This window comes from Carcharodon carcharias, chromosome 22 (assembly GCF_017639515.1).
Source record: "Carcharodon carcharias isolate sCarCar2 chromosome 22, sCarCar2.pri, whole genome shotgun sequence".
Classification (NCBI taxonomy): domain Eukaryota; kingdom Metazoa; phylum Chordata; class Chondrichthyes; order Lamniformes; family Lamnidae; genus Carcharodon; species Carcharodon carcharias.
Window position 1 is genome coordinate 50,941,986 of NC_054488.1, and position 22,222 is coordinate 50,964,207.

At 42.6% G+C, this 22,222-nt stretch overlaps 1 protein-coding gene across 1 annotated transcript in view; it reads left to right on the forward strand.

The window, feature by feature from the left end:
* timp2a (TIMP metallopeptidase inhibitor 2a) overlaps positions 1-3,844 on the forward strand; it is a 62,850-nt gene extending 59,006 nt beyond the window's left edge. The window contains exon 5 of the mRNA XM_041216783.1: positions 1,229-3,844. Within this exon, the coding sequence (XP_041072717.1) occupies positions 1,229-1,426 (198 nt within the window). The 3' untranslated portion in view covers positions 1,427-3,844. The remainder of the gene's footprint in view (positions 1-1,228) is intronic.
* The last annotated feature ends 18,378 nt before the right edge of the window (positions 3,845-22,222 follow it).

Here is a 22,222-nt window from a genome sequence, read left to right on the forward strand (position 1 = left end):
GCTGACTAACAATTTTCCATGCCCATTAATCCCCATTACAATCTTTGCAAAGGCTTTTATTCTCCATCTGCAATTAAAGTGTCCACATCTTATTAAATGTCAGGCTATAAGCCTTTAGAGCTACTGACATTCTAATAGGCACAATGGTAGCACTTTTGTCAGGTGGTTGTAGGTTTAAATCCCACTCCAGGTAGTGAGTACTTAATCTAGGCTGACACTTTGGTACAGTACTTAGGGTAGCATTGTACTGTCAGGGGTCCTGATGAGTTGTTAAGTAGAGGCTCTATCTATTCAAACAGCAGGGGTGTTTTGCTAGTAACCTAGCTAGCACTTAACACCAACACCATCAAAAACAGATTGTGTAGCCATTACTGTGCTGTTTGTCTAGATAATTTACTAACACCTAAAGCTTTTAATTAACTATGAAATATTTCAGGACATCCTGAGTACATGAAAGATTATATATTAATGCAAGTTCAGTTCTTGATTTGGATCCTGGAAGATCCTGTTGGGTTGGTTATTTCGAACTTTGCAAACCATAAGAGCTTGAAGAACAGCAATCCTACAGCCTCACCACCAGCACCAAAAAAATGTCATCTATAAAAGACCATACACAGTAACATCATCATAATTTCAATAAACTTCAACTTTGGTACACTAATGGGGTCTATGGGACCTATTCCTAAGGACTCTTGTCAAATATTGGACCCCTGCTGGTGTGATGGTGATGGGGGGGAGGTGGAATGGGGTGAGCACATCCAATCGATAACCTGTCTATTACAACCCAAGGACCTCACCATTCCTACCTTCACCCTAACTGATTCTGTCAGGGTAACAAGGACAAGAATAGTTAAAAACAGGAAATGCTGCAAATACTCAGCAGGTTAGCAGCATCTGTGGAGAGAGAAATTGAATTGGCGTTTCAGACAAATGTCAGTTCATCGGAAGGGACAAGGAGGTGAGCGAACAGTGTAGGAGAAGTATAAGAGCTATGGGAATAGGGGAAAGTGAAGCTGAGATAGAAGATCAACCAATCTTATTAAATGGCAGAGGAGCCATATGACCTACTCTAATTTCTTAAATTGAATATTGATATTTAGCAATATAAACAATCTCTATGCGCATTAATAAAATAAATGGGTGAATGGCTTATTGTTGTCAACTTACTAATCTTTTATCAAGGAAAGTATTTAATTTCCACACTTATGTTTGCTCTTTTCCTCTCTAGATTGTAAGATGTCCATCCATTCCTTGCTACATCACCTCTCGAAGTGAGTGTCTGTGGACAGACTGGGTGACCGAGAAAAGCATTTACGGACGTCAGGCCAAGCACTATGCTTGCGTTAAGAGGAGTGATGACTCCTGTGCATGGTACAGAGGTGTAACTCAACCCAAGAAAGAGTTTCTGGATGTAGAGGATCCATAAATTTATTACCGCAAACTCACCATTCAACAGAAAATTCACGTAAAACAGTGTTGTCTATAATCTGAAAAATGTAACCCAAATTTCTTCTGTTCAATATAGCAGGTCTGTTTGCTTACTGTCTGGTGATACCTGTATGTAACATGGCATATACTTATATCTTGCATTTTAGTATCAGCTGTACAGTGTGCATTTCTCGGGCTAGAAATTGAAATGCACTTTTGTTTGTTTTAGAAAGCTGCAGCATTGAAAGTATTTGGTATAGTCTATGTTAAAAGTGAGGATTGACTCCTCAATTATTTGTAAGTATTTTTAACCCTTGAAGGCCTAGAGTAGTGCATTTGCATTCATGTCCAAAAATAACACTTTTTTCCCATTTTATTTAGGAAGTGCTGTTGTTTTGTGAATTGCAGACTCTATTCTTGATCTAATTTAATAAGTCTGCCATGATAACTTAACATAATATTGCAGTTTTAGACTTTGCATGATAGAAATATATGTTGCAAGCTGAAAGGTAATCAATGCTGAAAGAGTTTGACTATTTATTCCTTTTGCAATGTAATAACTCTTCTTTCTTCCATTATGGTCGCCACAATAATATACAATAGTAAAATATTAACCCACTATGAGCCATGATATTGATTATCATTAAGGCCATAATTATAATGTGTATTGTGATTAGCTTTAACTCTTTTTCTTAAATTTTTGTGTTCATCAGAGCTGTTTGTACTGGGAATGGAACTTTTACAATTAACACTTATTCCCTGCACAGAGTGCTGAAAACATGCTGCCAGATACAGATTAAAGCTTTCTCTTTTTTGTCCCAGCACCATTCCCCAGCCCACAAAAACAACTTGCATTTATATAGCGTATGTAACATAGTAAGACATCCCAAGGCGCTTCATAGGAACATTATTAAATAAAATAAAATTGTGAACCCCACGAGGAGATTTTAGGATAGGTGACCAAAAATTTGGTTTCAAGGGGTGCGTTGAAGAAAGAAAAGAGAGAGCTAGCAAGGCAGAGAGGTTTAAAGAGAGCATCCCAGAGCAATGCTTGCTGCATCAGTGTAACTTTGTTTTGTTTTATTTCCCTCTTCGAGTAAGATTTCCAATTCGAACAGCTTTGCTCTATAGACCCAGGACTGCTAAGGACAGCTTTATAACTGCACAAACTAGCATCCTCACAGTCAACAAACAAAGAAGACTTTCATCCCATCAACCCCGGTTACCTTTGACCTCAGGTCCCAGAGGCAAAAACCAGTGTCTAATCCACTACTCTTCTTTCTAGTTATTACAGAAATATGTTCCCCACAGAAATTAGTTGTCAAAAATTACCATCCTGCAAATTGGCTTTGTCTGGTCTATAATTAATAGAAATCCTTCCCTTGGAATTGCTAACAGACAGGCAGTTTATAGTTTCTTAACAATATTCAAAAAGTAGAATATTATTCAATCAAAATCAAATGTGTAATCTGCAAAGAGAGCATACATATTCTTCAAAGTTCAGATATTGTTCAACTAGTTATTTAAAATAGTAGGAGTATACAATAGGTTAAATAAAGTGAAACTATTTCTGCTGGTGGGGTAATCCAGAAGAATAGGGAAATTATTGGGTTGGACCTTCCAATGCCAACAGCAGTGGATATGTTTAGACTATTGTTGCTGTGGTGCATCAGGACCTGGCAGAAGTCCTGACCATGCACATACACAGTAATTGTGCTGCCCAGCCCCCTCCAAGAATGTAGACTTGGATCTGTTGCACATTAACTACCCGGGGATTGCCCCACTGTTAATTTCTGGCGTAGGTCGGTGACTAAAGGCGGAACCCACCCCACTTCCACATACCCCCAACTTGACTACTCATCCCACTAAAAACTTACCTGAGACACAGCACTCGCCTTCGCTATTGCTCTCTGTGCCGAGGGACCGCTGCTCCAGCTGGGACAGGAAGACCTGGCTGCAAGGATGCAGAAAGCTGGACCCATAATTATCCACGCAGACAGCGGCAATTGCCCCAACATCGCTGCTGACTGGAAGACCTGGTTCATTATTACCATGAGGAAAATCAAAAAGCACTTCTTCAAAGAAGGTGGTAGAAATCTGAAACTCTTCCCCACTGGCTGAATTGCTTATTCCTATTCTTTTGAGCTCTCTCCCCCACCCCCCCCCCTTTCTGAATGATCCTAATGTGATGAATTCCTTGGTGCACTAAGTTAATTTCTGAATGATAATCATTGTTAAGTAGTTATCTAAATATATTCTTTGACTTTATCTACAAAATCCATGTTATTTTTTGCAAAGCCCAGTATTCTCTAAAATGATTGTAGTGTTAATGACATTTCAGCAAATGCTAAACCACTAAATGTATTTTGATGGAACTACCAATAATGAAAATTAAATAAATTCTTATTAGTGTGAATTTTTGACTATCATATCGATTAAAAATTTGGAGTTACTTGTTGAACCTCCTTTACATGTAATTTTTAAATCTGAGACAAGGTAACATCAAGATTATGGAGAGTGTTAGGCTTTCACTGTACAATTTTTTTAAAAGTTGGACAGCGAGAAACAAAATATTGCAGATGCTGGAAATCTGAAATGAAAACATGAAATGTTAGAAATACTCAACAGGCTAGGCAACATCATCTGTAAAGAGAGGAAGGTAGGCCTCTTGTTTGAGTTTGATGACCTTTCATTCCATCCCCTGACCTGAAACCTGGACCCTACCACCTTTGCTGCACAGTCTGACCTGCTGAATGTTTCCTGCATTTTCTGTTTCTACAAAAAGTGAGATAGCATTATTTAAAAGATTGGAAGTTGGAAGAAATGCATTTTGTTTTGCAAATTAAATATTTCCTTTTTAACTGTAGAATTTAGTCAGTCCTCAGCATTAAATGAGTATCTCGCTCAATGGGCTGGATTTAATGCAATTGACATGGATTCAGCCTTCTGATTGGAGGACTGGTGGAGTGAGAAACCAACATTGCTTCTCTGGGGAGGCGCATCTGGAATAAGTACTGACCAGTGTCAGGCCTTCCCAGGGATTCGGGATCCTGGGTGCGGAAAACCCAGCCATCGAGATCTGCCAATCCATCAGTGTTGGCAGCTCTCCAGTACAGGCAGTGTGACCGGGAGTAGTGGCTGCTGCTGGTAATCCACCCAGGGAGAGGCTTCGGATCACCAAGGGTCCCAGGCCACTGGTGAGTGAGGGTGGGATGGGGGTTGCAGGGAAAGGGAGCAGGGGGGTTGGAGACAAGGGCTGGGGGTGGCTTTCAGCAACCACCCCCTGCTTGGTGCCAGGTGTCTTCGAAGGGCACTAAGTGCCTTCGAAATGGGGATTCCCCCTAGAAGGCCAAAGGCAAACCCGACGGTATATTAGTGGTAATCTACATGCAGATTTCCTCTAGCATGCAATCCCTGAGCCACTACCAAATTCTGGTGGACTCAGGGGTAATTGATGTAAATTGTTTCAGTAATGAACCTAATTGACAATCCACGACAAGTGGGCGCGTTTTCCCCCATGGGCTCATTCCCGGCTCCATCCCCCGCAGCCGGGAGTCTGACATACAGCCTCCTCCATGATTAAGTGGCCTCGACCACCACATTTCCCACTGCAACAGGCTGCCTTATATCCAGCCCACTCTGTGGTGGAAATGAGGCAGTGAAAGTTCAGTACAGAGGAATATGAATCACAAATTTGATTTACCAGTTTTCAGTTCGAGATATTATTTGCAGGCAGATAGTTCAGAGTTTTAAAAAGAAAATTGAATCCGATGTTAAAAACATGGACATTTTCATAGTTCATCAATAGTACAGCTGCCTTGTAAATACCTCATGAATATTTCTTTGATAATTAGCATTCTTTTAGGATTACCAGTATAAAAAAATTAGCTTTATTAACACAATGGATAGAATGTCACATACCAAAAGTTATTTTTCTACATTCTTGAAGTATCTTTGTACTTAAAGCCCAGATGCTAAGATTTGATCTATTTCTTCTGTAATTCTTTTTTTAAAAGGTTTATTAATAGAATGTTTAACTTATAATTCCTTTAAAGCTATGCTTTTTAAGTAATGTGTTCAGAAAATACTTCCATAATTTAAGGCTTTGATGTTTTGCAGTGATTGTTAGAAAAAAAGTCAGAGACTTGCAATTTGTTTGATCTGTACACATAAAGGATGACAAGAAACATTTGCTGCATGTGTTTGTTACTCTGCATAATTCATGTAGTAAATTCCATGTGGACCAAATTCATGGAAAAATACGGTATTATCAAATAAAGATTTATTACAATACATTAGTAAAATGCTTTCCTTTTTATAAGTGCAGGTTTTTGTTCCTACTAAATATTAATCAAACCTTAAAGGATTGTTAGAATGTGGCTGGTATTGTTAATGCTGCTGTAAATCTCACGATGAAGGCTAATGTTAGTTAAACAGGAAAAAGGGTTCCTCATAAAATTCTCAGAGCACTTTCTACTATAATTCTTTATTTGCATTCTGTAAAAAGTGTCCCTGGACAAAGGATTAAACGGAACATCTTGGCTTGATAAGTCAAAATTTCAGAGTTTAGTGTTCGTACAGCAGGTAGTGGTGTTTTATTCTGTTTAAGAAAAAGGGCAGAATTCCTGGACCAATTTGGGTATCCTGTTTCTAAACTGTTTTGGCTAGAAGAATAGGTAGTCTGGGCTTTGCAGCTCTCCACAAATATATAAAGTTTGCCCAAATAGTGCCAAACAGAAGAGGTCTCCCTGCAGTTACCCTTTTCTAATGTCAGAAGCTGTTGAAGAGTTTGCAGCACTCTTGGGGTTTTTGTCTAATTACAAATTACAAGAAGTAGACAGAAAATTGTGAGATGTGTGCCCACTGCATCCTGTTCTGGGCTTCTGGTGGAAGAAGGTCCACATTAGTGGTGAATTATCGGTCCTAAAATAAGCAATACCAGGTCAAACTATTTGGATAAAATCAATAGGAGCCATATATTATATATCTTTAAATAAATTAATTAAGCCTCTGGGTGGAGAGCCACCATTATACAATATGCAAGACCAGAATCCAAAGCCACCAATGCCATAGGTATGTAATATTCACCAGGATGGATCTCAATTCTTATTGGACATGGATTCTAGGAAAAGTGCTGATGAGCTGATGCGCCTGCCCTTGCAATGCAAATGGCCCTTTCCCTGGGATCTTGAACACGTTTTCCAGTTTGTAGTTAGTGGGTGGGGGTTTTACTCTGCTCCACAATCAGACACTCTGGAATTTCAAGACTATTAGATTTCTTTATTAGTGCCTGTCCACTTTTTACCAAAGGTCCAGTTTGGAATTCTTGGTGTGATGCTGTGATGACATTTTTGCACTGTATTTTATAGTGTAGCCTGGTGAGAAATTAAGTATGGCAGAATTTGTTGAACCTTAACGCACATTCTACAATTCATCTAATTTATTAGATCATCCAAGAAGTATCGCTTCACAATGACATTTGAAAGGCAAAGTCATGCAAACAAGATTCTGTGATTGGCAATAAAAATACAAATGTGCAATCCCACTCAAAGTGAAATCACTTCAACACAATTCGACAGGAATGTTCAAAACACACATGTTGTCTATTCCAAAATGAATTTATAACATCAGACTTTATAAATATTAAATCTGTGCTTTTCTAATTGTACAACTTGTGACAGCAGTTGCTTATTTTTCCTGCAAGCCTGAAAATTCAGACATTCTCTTTATTTGCCTCTGTCATTGTTAACAGCACTGAGTCTCTATTGACATTTTGCTTTTGTCCTTTAAGATACCACTTGACATTTGGAACAGTCATTGAAGTAGTTCTTTGTAACTAGGAACGCAAATGTCATCCTTGTGAAGGAAGTGCTATATTTCAGCATGTTATTTGAATATTCTGGGGAAAATTTCTGACTTCTTATGCTGACACCTACTCTCTCAATTCTCTGGAACTTTGTATTTGTGCCAAATTATTCAGTGGAACTAAAATCCATTTCAACATTCTTGAATCAATAAAAGTGTTCTGAAGTCCTTTTGCATTTTCTGGCTATTGGTCATATTGCTGGGATTCTCTGCAACAGTTTACTTTATCTTCAATTGTCAAGAGTTTATTAAAATGATGTTCCTTGTAAAAGAAAATCCTTTTAAACTTTAGAGAGAATGTCTTGAAGCTCCCTCCATGTATCAAAAAAAAAATCAAGAAAGGAGTCTGTTTGTTTTCTTGACTATAATAGCCACGGGGTTAGAATTTCTGTTTTGGGTGTTATCAGGAAATGTCACATGGTAGCTGCTAAAATTTAATTTGCATAATCACAAACTCTTCCAAGAGTCAATCCATTTGGGCAGTGTAATATAGCAAAATTAGTTCTTTCCATTAAAAACATCCCTTAAAGATTGATAACCTTGTGTGTCCAGGCCTCTACCCATGAGCAATCATTGCAAATCACAGAAATACCTGGTTCAGTATAGTTCTATTTAAAGACACGGATAAAGGCAAAATACTGCAGATGCTGGAAATCTGAAACAAAAACAAAAAATGCTGGAAAAACTCAGCAGGTCTGACAGCATTATTGGGCCTGCTGAGTTTTTCCGGCATTTTTAGTGTCTTTTTTAAGTAGTTTCATTAGTGTATTCAAGTCAGTTTCTTAAGTTGTGTTTGTTTCTGAAAACCCTTTAAAATATGCCCATCAGGGCCTGTGTGCCTAACAAAATGAATGCCCAATCAGTACAATTTGCTGAATCGCTTAAATTTAGATCTGTGGGCATGGCCAGTTATGTGGGTGCTGCCTGATCTTGAAGCAGCGTAAGAGGCCATAGAAGCCACAAACATTAATTGGTTTTCAGTGTAACTCGCTTATGTTTGAAATCCCTCACTCTTTTGCATTAGTTTGGCCAATTCTGCCTATATTGTGCTGATATTACTAACATAAACAAGCGCAAATTCTACTCCACTATTTCACCTCAATTTGCAGTGAAATACTGCATAGTCTGGGAAGATGGTTTTAAAAATTAAAGTTCCATTTTTTTAATTACGTACATAATTCTTGTTCCTTCAGTGATTTCACCATTCCTGACCCTTCTGTCATCCCACATCCAAAATAATTGTTTTGAATTCTCAAGGCTCGTGGGATATTTTGGGTTTTTTTTCGGCCTGAATTATTTCGAGGTTTTAAGAAGATACAAAATTAATTACAAGGCAAGCATTGCATTACTGCTAGCTAAGGTAATGCCACTTTCTGCTAAGTGATCTACCCCATCGATCATATCAAGGACTTTAATTTTGACACCTTTTTTTTGTAGGTGAAAATAATTCACTTAGATTATGTGCATATATAATGCTTCCGATGCAAATGTTGTACCATTATATACCCCTGGCCAACTGTGCAATTGCCTATCATAATTATCTCAGTCTGTTACGGTTAACTGTGAGGCATGCCCCATTAATATTCCTTTGATGACTAACTACTGTATGACCTGAATCTTTGCTTACAAAGTAGGTTTTGAACAGTGCATTTAACCTCTTGATTGAACCACACAATTAATCATCCTTCTTCAGAAATAATCGGAGCGCAACTACAGTCAGAAAACTGAGCTGCAGCACACACCATACATCTCACTTCCATCCTTATGCTTAAAAAATAGAATTACCGGCTGTACTAAAGATTGAGCCCCATTTTAGAATTTTAATGCAGTATTTAATCGTGTTGAGGGTTCAAGTTAGATTAATAAAGCGGCAAAACTGCTCAATTGACTGAAAATGACTGGTTTTCAGGAAGGGGCATAGGGCAGAATCGTGATAAAGGGTGTGATAAAAGACGTTTTACTCTCTGGCCGTAATGGTCCCCTTCCCGCCTCATATATTATGCAGCCACGGGAAACACGTGGGATCACAGGCTGCAGGCCTCCAACTGGCCCACCACGCCATTACCCCCCCCCCACACCCCCCGCACGCTGGGTGCCGTATTTAAAATGCAGCCGTGCACACATTTCTCAATGTTTGCAGACCAGGACTGCTCTGCTGGAGACATTGCCCCAAAGATTCAGTGACGCATCCCTGGGACACCACCTGGACACCATGGAGGCCTGCCACGAAGCCCTATACACCCACTCTGGCTGCAGGAGGTCCAACAGTCTCACCAATCCGGAATTGGTAAATGCGGTCAGTACCAACGCTGCACGCAAGAGGTCGACCATCCAGTGCAGAAAAAGAATGAATAATCTCATCCATGCCGCCCAGGGTAAGTCGACCGTCTCATCAATCTCAACTCACCCACTCACAAGCCTGTCACACATTCACTGGCATCTCACTCTGCTGGTTCAAGGGACATCACCACTCACTCTCTCTCTCACACACACACACCCCCGCATTCCCATCTGGCTCAACTCCTCTGGAGACAGCCTCCTCATCCCATCCATGGCTCCACTCAGCACACAACCCTGCCTTCCATCCTTCCCATTTGGCCAGGCATGCGCCTTGCTCACACTCTCCCCGTCTGTCTTTATTCAGGACAAGATCACACATAATCACCGGGAGGGAGGCCAGACATCAAGGTCCTCACTCGGCTCAAGAGCCGAGTGTTGAAGCTGGTCGGAAGACGTCGGCTGTTCCTGCAGCAACAGTGAGGTTGGTGGCGAATACCCATGGGAGGACCCTGCACCACATGATTTCATCTCTCAACGCTACTCTGAATCCACTGTTCTGTGTTCAACGTGGCTGCCAAGCACTAATAATCTCCACTTTCTCTCCTGGGTACATCTGACACGTTGCCCTCAGGCAACTGTGACCCCAACCCCACCGCTGAGAGCACCTTGGATGAAGACCCTGAGGGCAGCACCATTGAAGACCCATCATGGTGCTCACCCACACCCTCCACCAGCGCACCGACACACGCCTCGGTGGGACCTAGAAGTAGAGCAACCTTGTGATCGCAATCTGCTGAGCACAGCACACAATCTGTTCCAAAGCAGGTGGAGGTAGGGACATCCTTATTCACCAGCACTCAGAGGACTGATGGAGGCAAAGAATCTGCTGAGTCCAAGTCAGACAATGAGTCTCTGGACTCAGTTCTCAATCAGTTGGTGGAGCTGCAAGGACAATCACAGCAACATCAGGAAGGATTGTTTGGTGCACGCCTCAGATTGCAATGGATGATGGAGGAGTCTGCCTTCAGTCTGAGGTGATAGCACCGGCATGTTGACGCATTGAGGTCAACACAGGCAGGATGGCAGCCGCTATGGAGACCTTGGTCCAGGGTATCAGTCCTGCACTGCTGTGCAGGCTGAATTCCATTGCTGACGCTATAGTTGGTCTCCGACAGTGTCAACATGAGAGGGGTGCGAGATAGCTCAATCTCACTCCAGCTTCCCCTTCTCAAGGAGTCAGCCAGGAGTCATTGGGCACCCATAGGGAGGAGGGCCAGCAACTCGATACCCTGGGGCTATCCACCCAGGTGACTCCGGGAATGTCCGGCCAATCTAAATCCCCTCTTCCTGTGGCCCCCGCAGCTCTAGCTCCATTGGCCAAGTGCCAGTGCCACACAGCAGGACACCTAAAGCAGCCTGGGGCCCTCTAGGTCTCGACCCTCCCAAGGTCATCACAGGATTTAACAGTCAGCAGGCTGCCTCCACCTCCGCTGTAGATGCCAGGGGAGTACCAAGACATAGCAGTAGGTTTAGGAAGGTTAAGAAGATGTAACTCTTTCTGGAATTGAACTCAAATTCCACCAGATGCTTTGGTGGGATTTGAACCAGTGTTACTAGAGCTTGTCTGGGTATCTGGATTACCAGACCAGTGACATTACCATTACACCAGGTCTGCCTTGGTTAAGAAGATGTAGTTGCACAGCCTGGTAATGGATGTTAATCACTTATACTTAACATTTACTATTGCAAATAAACTCCCAAGAACGTCCCCTTGCCTATGGCTCCTTGTTATGATGAGCAGTGCTCGTGTTACTCAGATGTGAAACCTTTCTGCACAAGATAAAGGCAGGTGTCTCAGTCCTGGGCCTCTTCCCAACGCAGTGTGAAACCTTCAGAACAAATCGATGGTCCAGCTTCACACTCACGAGACACAATATTGATGCCTGCACCTCGATGGTGCTTGTCATTGCTGCCAGAATGTCGTGGGCAGGTGTCAAGGAGTTCCATCATTCTCTCCGTGTGCTCTCAGCACCTTCTTAAGGGAGGGCTGGCCCCCAACTCTTCAGCATCAGTGACAGTGTGCCCCTGAAGGTGGACAAAGGATCAGATGCATTTACAGTTTCACAGCTGCATCTCCACGATATGACCCTGATCATGGAGCGCAAGCAAGCTGCTCTCATCCAGACAAGAGTCAGACATTCACAGAGGCAATGTGAAGATCTATGAAGTGTCCTCACTTCATATCGTCATCATCCTCCTGGAATCTCATGACTATTAGGGCCTCTGCTGTGTCTCCATGACATGAGCCTGAACACTTGAGAGTATGTTCTCAGTGCAGCCTTTGTGGACTCTGGAAGATGTTAGGGATCTGAGACCTGCTGAGGTTGTAGGCGTCATGGATGCTCCCTGGGAATCATAAGCAGACCTGCAGGATGTGTTTGTGGTGGTCGCACACCAGCTGAACATTCAGCGAGTGGAAGCAGTTGCAATTGACATAGTTGACTGCTTGTTGCTATGGAGATCTAAGTGCCATGTGAGTGCAATCAATGGCACCATGCACATGTGGAAAACCTGAGATCTGTGCAAATCCCAGTGTATTTCCTTCCTGGCTTTCCTGATCCTGGTCGAAATACACAAAGTTCTGTGCCTTCACGAAGATGGCATCCATGACCTCCTGTGCTTAGAGGCTTGCCACATCCAACACAGGTCAACTTGTGGAGCCCTGGAAGGAGCCACTGGTGTAAAATTGAGCCATGGTCACTTTCATTACTACTGGCAGTGGATGCCCTCCATGTCCCCGTGGCACCAAATTCTGCAGCAGGTGGCATATGTGACCGACCAGTTCCCTAGACATGCTCAGTCTTTGGCGACCCTGGTTCTCAGTTATCTGCAGGAATGACAAGAGCTGTCTCTTGACCCTGGGCCAATTTTCTGCTGCCCCCTAAAACGCACATTAATTTGCAGTCTGTGCCCAAGGGGTGAAAAGTTCTGGAGCAATTGGTGGCATTTTCATGCTCTTGCGTTGCTTGAGTGGGCAACAAAGCTTCAGAGGCCCGATTCCAAGCATGTCAATGGAGCTACTTCTAAACGGTCTCAGCTGTGGAAGAATGCTCACTTTTGACAAGCTTTTCCAAGTGCATGGCCGTTTCCCTTTCTCCCTCTCCAACACCACCACCACCACCACCCTCGCTGGCATGTGCATATGTCCTTCAGTTTATGCTGCCTTCACCACTCCCCCTTCTCCCACCTCCGGGTCTCACCCACACTGGAGCCTGTGCCCCAGCACCACACTGAAAGCCAACTGGGAAAATGCGACTTGTTTGTGCCTCCCCAGCCCAAATGCTTGGCACCTCTTCCTTGATGGCCTACAGGCGATGTTCATGACGCTACTCACAGTTTTGTGCACTGACCTCTTGGTTCCCTTGAAATTCAGCTCACCAGGTGCACGTCTTTTAAAGGTAGCCATGGAGAACGCCGTTCTGAAGTCACACTAACGTGGGCAATAAATTTGATGTGGGGGGATGATTCTGGCTAGCAGGGCTAGTAATGAGATGCTAAAGGATCAAAATTAGGTTCCCAACATGCGGTGGCAGGAAACACGACCTGCCTTTGATGGGTGGAGCAGACAATCACGAACTGCTTTTACAAAGGCATGAAACTGATTTTTGGCCTTCTTGCCATATTGTCCGCTCACGCCCGCCATGACACCAGCTGCCAACGGGACCAGACAAGTCCGCTCAAAGATAGTCATTAACCTGTACAGAATCAGAAAAAAGACAAAACTTTTTCAGTTGTGAAATAATTTTATACTTAAAGCTAGTGTATATAGAATTGAATAATAGATGAAACAGAATTCACCAGACTGCCTTATTATTGATATTGATAATCCACTGTGGTTTTGTAAGAGGCAGAATGAATAATCTGCACCCTTTGCTTAAAAATAATTTAAAAGAACCTTTAAAAAATTGTAAAACAAAAACAGAATTACCTGGAAAAACTCAGCAGGTCTGGCAGCATCGGCGGAGAAGAAAAGAGTTGACGTTTCGAGTCCTCATGACCCTTCGACAGAACTTGAGTTCGAGTCCAGGAAAGAGCTGAAATATAAGCTGGTTTAAGGTGTGTGTGTGGGGGCGGAGAGATAGAGAGACAGAGAGGTGGAGGGGGTTGGTGTGGTTGTAGGGACAAACAAGCAGTGATAGAAGCAGATCATCAAAAGATGTCAACGACAATAGTACAATAGAACACATAGGTGTTAAAGTTAAAAAGTTGGTGATATTATCTAAACGAATGTGCTAATTAAGAATGGATGGTAGGGCACTCAAGGTATAGCTCTAGTGGGTTTTTTTTTTAATAATGGAAATAGGTGGGAAAAGGAAAATCTTTATAATTTATTGGAAAAAAAAAGAAGGGGGAAACAGAAAGGGGGTGGGGATGGGGGAGGGAGCTCACGACCTAAAGTTGTTGAATTCAATATTCAGTCCGTTGCTCCCAATGTGGTCTCCTCTACATTGGAGAGACCAAACGTAAGCTGGGCGACCGCTTTGCGGAACACCTGCGGTCTGTCCGCAAGAATGACCCAAACCTCCCTGTCGCTTGCCATTTTAACACTCCACCCTGCTCTCTTGCCCACATGTCTGTCCTTGGCTTGCTGCATTGTTCCAGTGAAGCCCAACGCAAACTGGAGGAACAACACCTCATCTTCCGACTAGGGACTTTACAGCCTTCCGGACTGAATATTGAATTCAACAACTTTAGGTCGTGAGCTCCCTCCCCCATCCCCACCCCCTTTCTGTTTCCCCCTTCTTTTTTTTTCCAATAAATTATAAAGATTTTCCTTTTCCCACCTATTTCCATTATTAAAAAAAAAACCCACTAGAGCTATACCTTGAGTGCCCTACCATCCATTCTTAATTAGCACATTCATTTAGATAATATCACCAACTTTTTAACTTTAACACCTATGTGTTCTATTGTACTATTGTCGTTGACATCTTTTGATGATCTGCTTCTATCACTGCTTGTTTGTCCCTACAACCACACCAAGCCCCTCCACCTCTCTGTCTCTCTATCTCTCCGCCCCCCACACACACCTTAAACCAGCTTATATTTCAGCTCTTTCCTGGACTCGAACTCAAGTTCTGTCGAAGGGTCATGAGGACTCGAAACGTCAACTCTTTTCTTCTCCGCCGATGCTGCCAGACCTGCTGAGTTTTTCCAGGTAATTCTGTTTTTGTTTTGGATTTCCAGCATCCGCAGTTTTTTTGTTTTTAAAAAATTGTGGCTAATCTGCTGCAGACCTGTCAGGCTTCACTCATTTTGATTTTAGAATATAACCCATTTTAATGCGCTCACTTTAAAAAAGTAAATACCACTTTACAAATGCTCACAATAGATAAACAATATCTTGAAACAAGTTTCTTTTTAATATTGAGCAGTAAGTTTGTTTAGCTTTCCTGGGTTCTCTAATTGCATGAATCCTCGGCATCAGGTTTTGGTTAAGGACACTGCACAGGAAATATGAATTCCTGGAAAGGAAAATTTTGGGTTAGTGCAAGTCTTTGTGGGGGAAAAAATAAACTTCTCCTGAAGCACGATCGGATCAGCTGACTACTTGCATGTGACTCCTGCACTCCAACACAAAATTCCTGTTATTGATGGGGGAAAAGTTTACGTAGAATAGCTCAGCAGTGCCACCAACTGAAAAGTAATGATCCTACATCTATTTCAACAACATGCATTAAAATGAACTTCTAAAATGATCACATTTATTTTCCCATTTTTTGCATGTATTTCTCCAGTTTTCTCCCCCTGCCTTTCCACTCATGAAATTGGTGGCACAGTTCTACATGCGGTAGTAGCATTTCAAAACCCAGTCTAAGTGGTTGTTTGGAACGTTGAGCCTTGACTTGTCTAAAAGGGATGATTGATGACAAAGCCATCACATCCAAGCCTGATTCTATCAAACTTGATGCCTAAGTATATCCATTTTTAGCAAAGGCCACTAGGAATGGGAGTTCAAGCCGATTCTGCTCTCCCTTTCCTGGAGACAGGGGATCTACCGTAATCCTCCATAGGTACCCCGGAAATGGTGCTATCAGAACAACTTTCTCTTGAATAGGGGCACTGTTAAAATAAGAGGTGGGAATTTTTCTTTCTCACTGAGGAGAAGATAGTTAATGTTGGATTAAATAATCAAACTGCCTTCAAGAAATTTCCACCAGAGCAACTTTCATAACTCATTGAATCATCTGGTCAAAAATGAGTCAGGAGTATCATAAGACCAATCCCTGGTCAATGATAGGCTAACTAATTTCTACTGACATGGTGGAAAAGATACTACAATTGATTTTAGTGTCCCTGCATATCGGGGAAAAGTTCACCAGAATTCTGACTGTAAAATGCTTTGAAATGACCTGAGGACATGATAAGGTGGTAGATAAATGCAATTTATTTCCTTTCTTCTATATCCATCTGCCCCTGATAAAAAGGGACATTAGCTGAGACAGGATTGGATGCAGTTATAATACCCCACAGTGAATTCCAACACTCACTGTCAAGGTTGCAAGAATAATGGTGACTTGAGTATAGTCCTGAGAGCACTTGGCACAATGGAACAGAAAGAGACAATGGGCTGGATGTTCGCTGAGCCAGGTAGACTCCGCAGACCTTCAAAAATAGCGGCCGAGACTAGATTCTGGGATTCCTGGCACCATTCTTGGGGATAAGGGTGTGGGCTGGTGTGGGTCGTAACTCCTGACCTGGCTGGCTCCATAGCAGGGAAAGACATCTCCTAGTCCCCTGCAATTTTCATGGAGTCGGGCCAGCTTTTCAATGACTTGTGGTTCACGGTCACTTATAGATGTTGTGAACCGTAGCCTGGATGAGGGAACCTTTTGAAAGGTAAGTTCAAAAGGTCTTACGTATGCCCCCCTTGCAAACTATGCCCTTCCACCCACCCTCATGGCCCCTCAGACCCTCCATGTCAACCTATGCCCCTCTACCCACCCCAAATGGCCCTTATGCCCTCCATGTCAACCTATTCCCCTCCACCCACCAATGGCCCCTCATGCCCTCCATGCCAACCTAAGGCACTTCCATGCCCATTCGCCCACTCTGTACAGAACTAATGAACCCTATGGTAACAATAGCATGTGTGGAAAAGCTTTAAAAAAAGTCATTAATTCATAACTTACTACTTCCTTTAAAAAGTGCATTTACTACAGCCCTATAAAAATGTCAGTTATCCAGACCTTTAAAGTATCAATTGCAGAAACTACAAGCACTTTACACCTCTTTATCTTGTGTAAATAAACATTGTGCAATTGACAGAAAAGATCACAGAGAAAGAATTGTCAATCAAGTAATGTTTTCCCTTGGCGCAGCTGTTTCAATAGACTAATAAATGTTTGTGCTCTCGGCCAAGAATGCATTATCACTTCTCCTCTGGTATATCACTGCAGCCAGAGGTTTAGATTACTTGTCCCAACAAGGTGCTTTTTGAATGTAAGTTTGTATCTGCAAAGATAGAACAAATCCTACAGGTAAGTTTTATAAATTCAATGCTCCTGGAACACAGGGTTACCTGTGAAAGATATTTTGAAGGGTTTTCTGAAAACCAATTGATCTTAGTCTGGATCAATGTTAGCACAGAAGAGCAAGGACACTCTATATTGGCTCAAATTGTTTTACCTTGCCACCATATCCAACTCCAGGTCAAAATCCTGTTTAAGTTGTCAAAACAAATATTATTTTGTGATGTTTATATATGTTGAATAAATGTGTCCCTACTGTTCCTATTTCTTGTGGGTGAAAAAAATGTTATGTTTCCATTTGATAATCTTAAATTGTGTAACCCATTGAAATCTTTTGAGTATTAGAAAATGATCAGATTGTCTTGACATTGTCGTATCTTTGTGATGTTTGTTGAACTAAGTTCAGTGATAAGACTTAAGCAACCTAACCTGGAAGGGTGTCCAGTCCTCATAACAAGCACACTATAAAGAGAGAGACTTTGCTCTCCAGCATAATGGCTGGTGGGGTAGAAGGAAAGAGACCAATGCTATCCAACCAGACACTGAATATTTTTGGCAAGCTTCATGCCATGTTGGAGGAAGGTCAGGAAATGGTTGTTGTTGCAGGAATCAGCTTGGGCTGATAATTGGCAAGTAACATTTGTGCCACACAACTGCCAGGCAATGACCATCTCCAACAAGAGAGAATCTAACCATCTCCCCATGATATCCAAGGCAAAACCATGACCAAATTCCCCACTATCAAAATCCTGGGAGTTACCGTTGACCAGAAACTGATCTGGACCCGCCATATAAATACTGTGGCTAAAAGAGGTCAGAGTTTGGGAATTCTGAGGTGGGTAACTCACCTCCCTACTCCCCAAAGCATGTCTACCATCCACAAGGCACAAGTCAGGAGTGTGAAGGAATACTCTCCACTTGCCTGGATGAGTGCAGCTTCAACAACACTCAAGAAGCTTGACACCATCCAGGACAAAGCACCCCATCCACCACCTTCAACATTCAATCCCTCTACCATCGATGCATAGTGGCAGCAGTGTATACAGTCTACAAAATGCACTGCAGCAATTCCCCAAGGCTCCTTCAACAATCCTTTCCAAACCCGCGACCTTTACCACCTAACAGGACAAGGGCAGCAGATGCATGGAAACACCACTTCCTGCAGGTACCCCTCCAAGACATTCACCGTCCTGACTTGGAAATATATCGCCGTTCCTTCATTGTTGCTGGGTCAAAATCTTGGCACTCCCTTCCTAACAGCACTGTAGGTGTACCTATGCCACATGGACTGCAGCAGTTTAAGAAGGCAGTTCACCACCACCTTCTCAAGGGCAGTTAGCGATGGATAACAAATGCTGGCCTAGCCAGCGACGCCCACATCCCATGAATTTTTTTTTAAAAATTAGATATCAGCAACAACTGGGCCTGGTAGTTTCCAAAAATTAAAATGTGTTGGTGCCTTTGATAAATATTTTTTAAAATTGCCACTGTGGAAGGTGTGGTCAATTGTTCCTGCGTTAACTTCATTGACTGCTGTGACCATTTCCATTTTTGAACTAATTATTCATTGTCTTGTAATTCCGGAAGCCTGTAGCATTGTCATATACAGCATACCAAGGCAGTAATGACCCAAAATGCAACATAATAAAACTTGCATTTATAAAGTGCCTTTAATATGGTTAAAGTCACAAGGTGCTTTGCAGAAATAACATTTGACACTGAGCCAATGGTGGGCGATTGAAATCAGGGATGCATAGTATGCCTGAATTGGAGGAGCGAAGAGATTGTGGTAGGTTATAGGGCTTGAGGTTTACAGATGTGGAGATTATGGAGGGATTTGAAAACAAGAATGAGAATTTTAACATATGTTGTCACATTTTTATTATCACCTTATTTGCATTTACCCATCCATATTTGGGCGGGCACTTCCAACATCTGGCAGAGTGATACTGGAAAATTGTAAATCATACTAAAATAATAGGCAACCCAGTATAACAGAACCTTTCCAAATTTTCAACACCAGTACCACCACCAAACTGGAAGGAATTGACTGGAAATTCCTCCCCAAGACTCAAATGGAAAAGAAGCAAAGAAGGGGAAGAAGGACTTGCATTTATGTTGTGCTTTTCAGAACCACGAAACCCCTCAAAGTGTTTTTCAGCCATACTTTTGAAGCCTCATCACAGTTGTAATGTGGGGAATGCAGCAGTCAATTTATCTTCAACAAACTCCCACAATCAACACTATGTTAATGACTAGATCATCTATATTTATGACACTGGTTGAAGGAAAAATGTTGGCCAAGACACCAAGGATAACTCCTGAGATTTTCTTCGAAATAATGCCCTGGGATCTTGTCCATCCACCCGAGCAGGCAGACGGGCCCTCAGTTTAACATCTCACCTGAAAAGCGCATCTTCAGCACTGCACTGGAGTGTCAACCGTGATATTTATGACACAAGTCTGTAGGGGGTGGTGGTGTGTGTCAGCTTCACCTCTGACTTCTGAGCGGTCCGAATTGCTCCCTGGTTTCTAGACCTTGGACTTATTTGGGGGTTGTGTCAAAGTGCAGCAGACAACTGGTTTTGGTGCAAGAAAGAAAAACTGGGTTTACTGAAGTCACAAATGAACTTATAACATTAGGATTACACTGAGATTATACAGACCTACAAAGTACACTTAGTTAAGAATGGGGAACACATGGCATAACGAGGGAAAATCACACTACTAATCCCCTCACCCTTGTCCCACCCCCAAAACCTAACTAAATTGAACTAGGAGAGGTCAGGGATCATGCTCACCAACCAGGGTTCCTTGACAGATTTCGAAATCCAGCCAGGTAAGCTGGTAGCAATTTTGGGGTACGCTCTTTGTGTCCTCTGGGGCCTGCCATTCCCACGTGGTCCTGGTCTGTGGAATCTGTGAAGGTTCTTCAGTTGGGTGGAGGGCGCGGTTGTGGGTGGTCGATCTTCGTGAAGGGCTGCGGTTGCGGCCTTGTTGTCTTCGGTTGAGCCTGCCACCCCGTGCCCCTCGCCGTGATGTTGCCTGTGGGCCTGCATATCTCCAGACCTCCTTCCTCCGCTTGGCTCAGCTACCTCTCCCTGCTTAAACTCTGCTTCAACCGCCCCAAAACTGCTCATCCTCCCCTTCATTACTGGTGGCCCAGTTATTATGTTTTTTGAATTTCTTTTCTGAAACCAAATCATGGGTGGCATTCCTAAATCAAATTATTTGCAATCCTTTGAACGAACGGGTCGAGACTGAGGGGAAAGCTTGTGGGTTTAGGATTGCCTGGAGCTGTCAACCTCCAAAACTGCATAGCCTCATCCCACTGACAGTATTCACCTCTCTCCCGCACCCCCAACAATGTTTAGCCCCATCCCTCACCCCCTGCTGTATTCACCCCATCCCTCTCTCCTGACAGTGTCCAGCCCCCTTCACCCTACAAAAATGCTTAAAACAACCCCTTCATTCCCCGACAATCCTGACTCTTCTGACATTGGCCGGACAGGAGCCGGGAATCCCCTAGGTGAGTTTGGACAGGAAGTGTGGGAGGGGGTGAGCACTGCCCAGTGGGGAGGAGATGAGCACTAAGATAAAAGCAAAATACTGCGGATGCTGGAAATCCGAAATAAAAATAGAAAATGCTGGAAAACTCAGCAGGTCTGACAGCATATGTGGAGAGAAAAGTAGGGAGTTAATATTTTGAGTCCTTGTGACTCTTCTTCAGAGCCGGTGGAGGGGGTGGTGAGCACTGTCCGGCGGGGAGGGGGTGAGCACTGACCGATGGGGGTGAACATTGCTGAGGGTGCTTGAATGCTTTGATACTCCAGCTGGTTTACTTACAGTTTCACTGGCTTTATACTTGCTGTGAAAAACTAAGCAAATCAGTGTAAAGATCAGGATAAGTATAGCGCGAACAGCTCAGGTCTCCATGGTCCTGGAAAATCACAGAGCAAACCAGGCAAGGTAAAACCAGTAATCAGAAGTTTAAACTTCCTGTGTATGAACTACGGGTGTGCACATGTCTGGACTGCCCGGGTGTCCCAATGTATATCCTCAGGGTACAACCACTCTCCGGCTATCCGGAGACCTGAAGAACTAGGCTGAGATGTAACTACTTTGTCAGCCTGTAATAACTAGCATTGCCCTTACTTTAACATAACTTGACAAAACTACATCACATAATCTCAAAATCTGCAGATGACACAAAATTTGGAAGTGTTGTGAACTGTGAGGAGGATAGTAATAGACTTCAAGAGGACATAGACAGGCTGGCAGAATACTTGGGCAGACACATGACAGATGAAATTTAACACAGAGAAGTGTGAAGTGGTACATTTTGATAGAAAGAACAAACAAAGACAATATAAAATAAAGGGGACAATTCTAAAGGGGATGAAGGGACAGAGAGAGAGACAGATACAAATGGTTGAAGATGGTAGGGCAATTTGAGAAAGTGGTTAAAAGGCAAATGGGAACCTGGGCTTTATAAATACAGGCAGAGATTACAAAAAGCAAAGAAATTATGATGAATGTTTATGATGTCATGAGAGGTCTAGGCAGAGTAAATACAGAGAAAGGTCAAGAACCAGAGGACATTGATTTAAGATGATTGGCAAAAGAAGCAATGTTGATATGATGAAAAACTTTTTTACACAGTGAGTGATTAGGATCTGGAATACACTGCCTGAGATGTGGAGAGGCAGAGAGGCAGAAAAATTGTGGCTTTCAGAAAGGAATTGGGTAAACACCTGAAGAGAAAAAAATTTCAAGGCGATGGGGAAAGGGCAAGGAAGTGCGACTAGCTGAATTGCACTTGCAGAAAGCCAGCATGAAATCAAAGGGGCGAATGGCCTCCTGTGCTATAATCATTCTATGTTGATTCTAATTCTCCCATAAGCCACTGCAGAACAATTGGGAAATGGGGAAATGCTCTTGAGACAATCTTACTGTTGTTGAAGGTAGTTTGAGAGCAGATTCTAGATTTTCTGTTCTATTTCTTTTCCAGAAGCATGGGAGAACTCAGCCCTTTTTTTGCTGAGTTTGTGCTGAAACCAATGATGCCAAACTCATTTCAATTTCCCCTGAAGACTGAACTCATCATTGTGATTTAA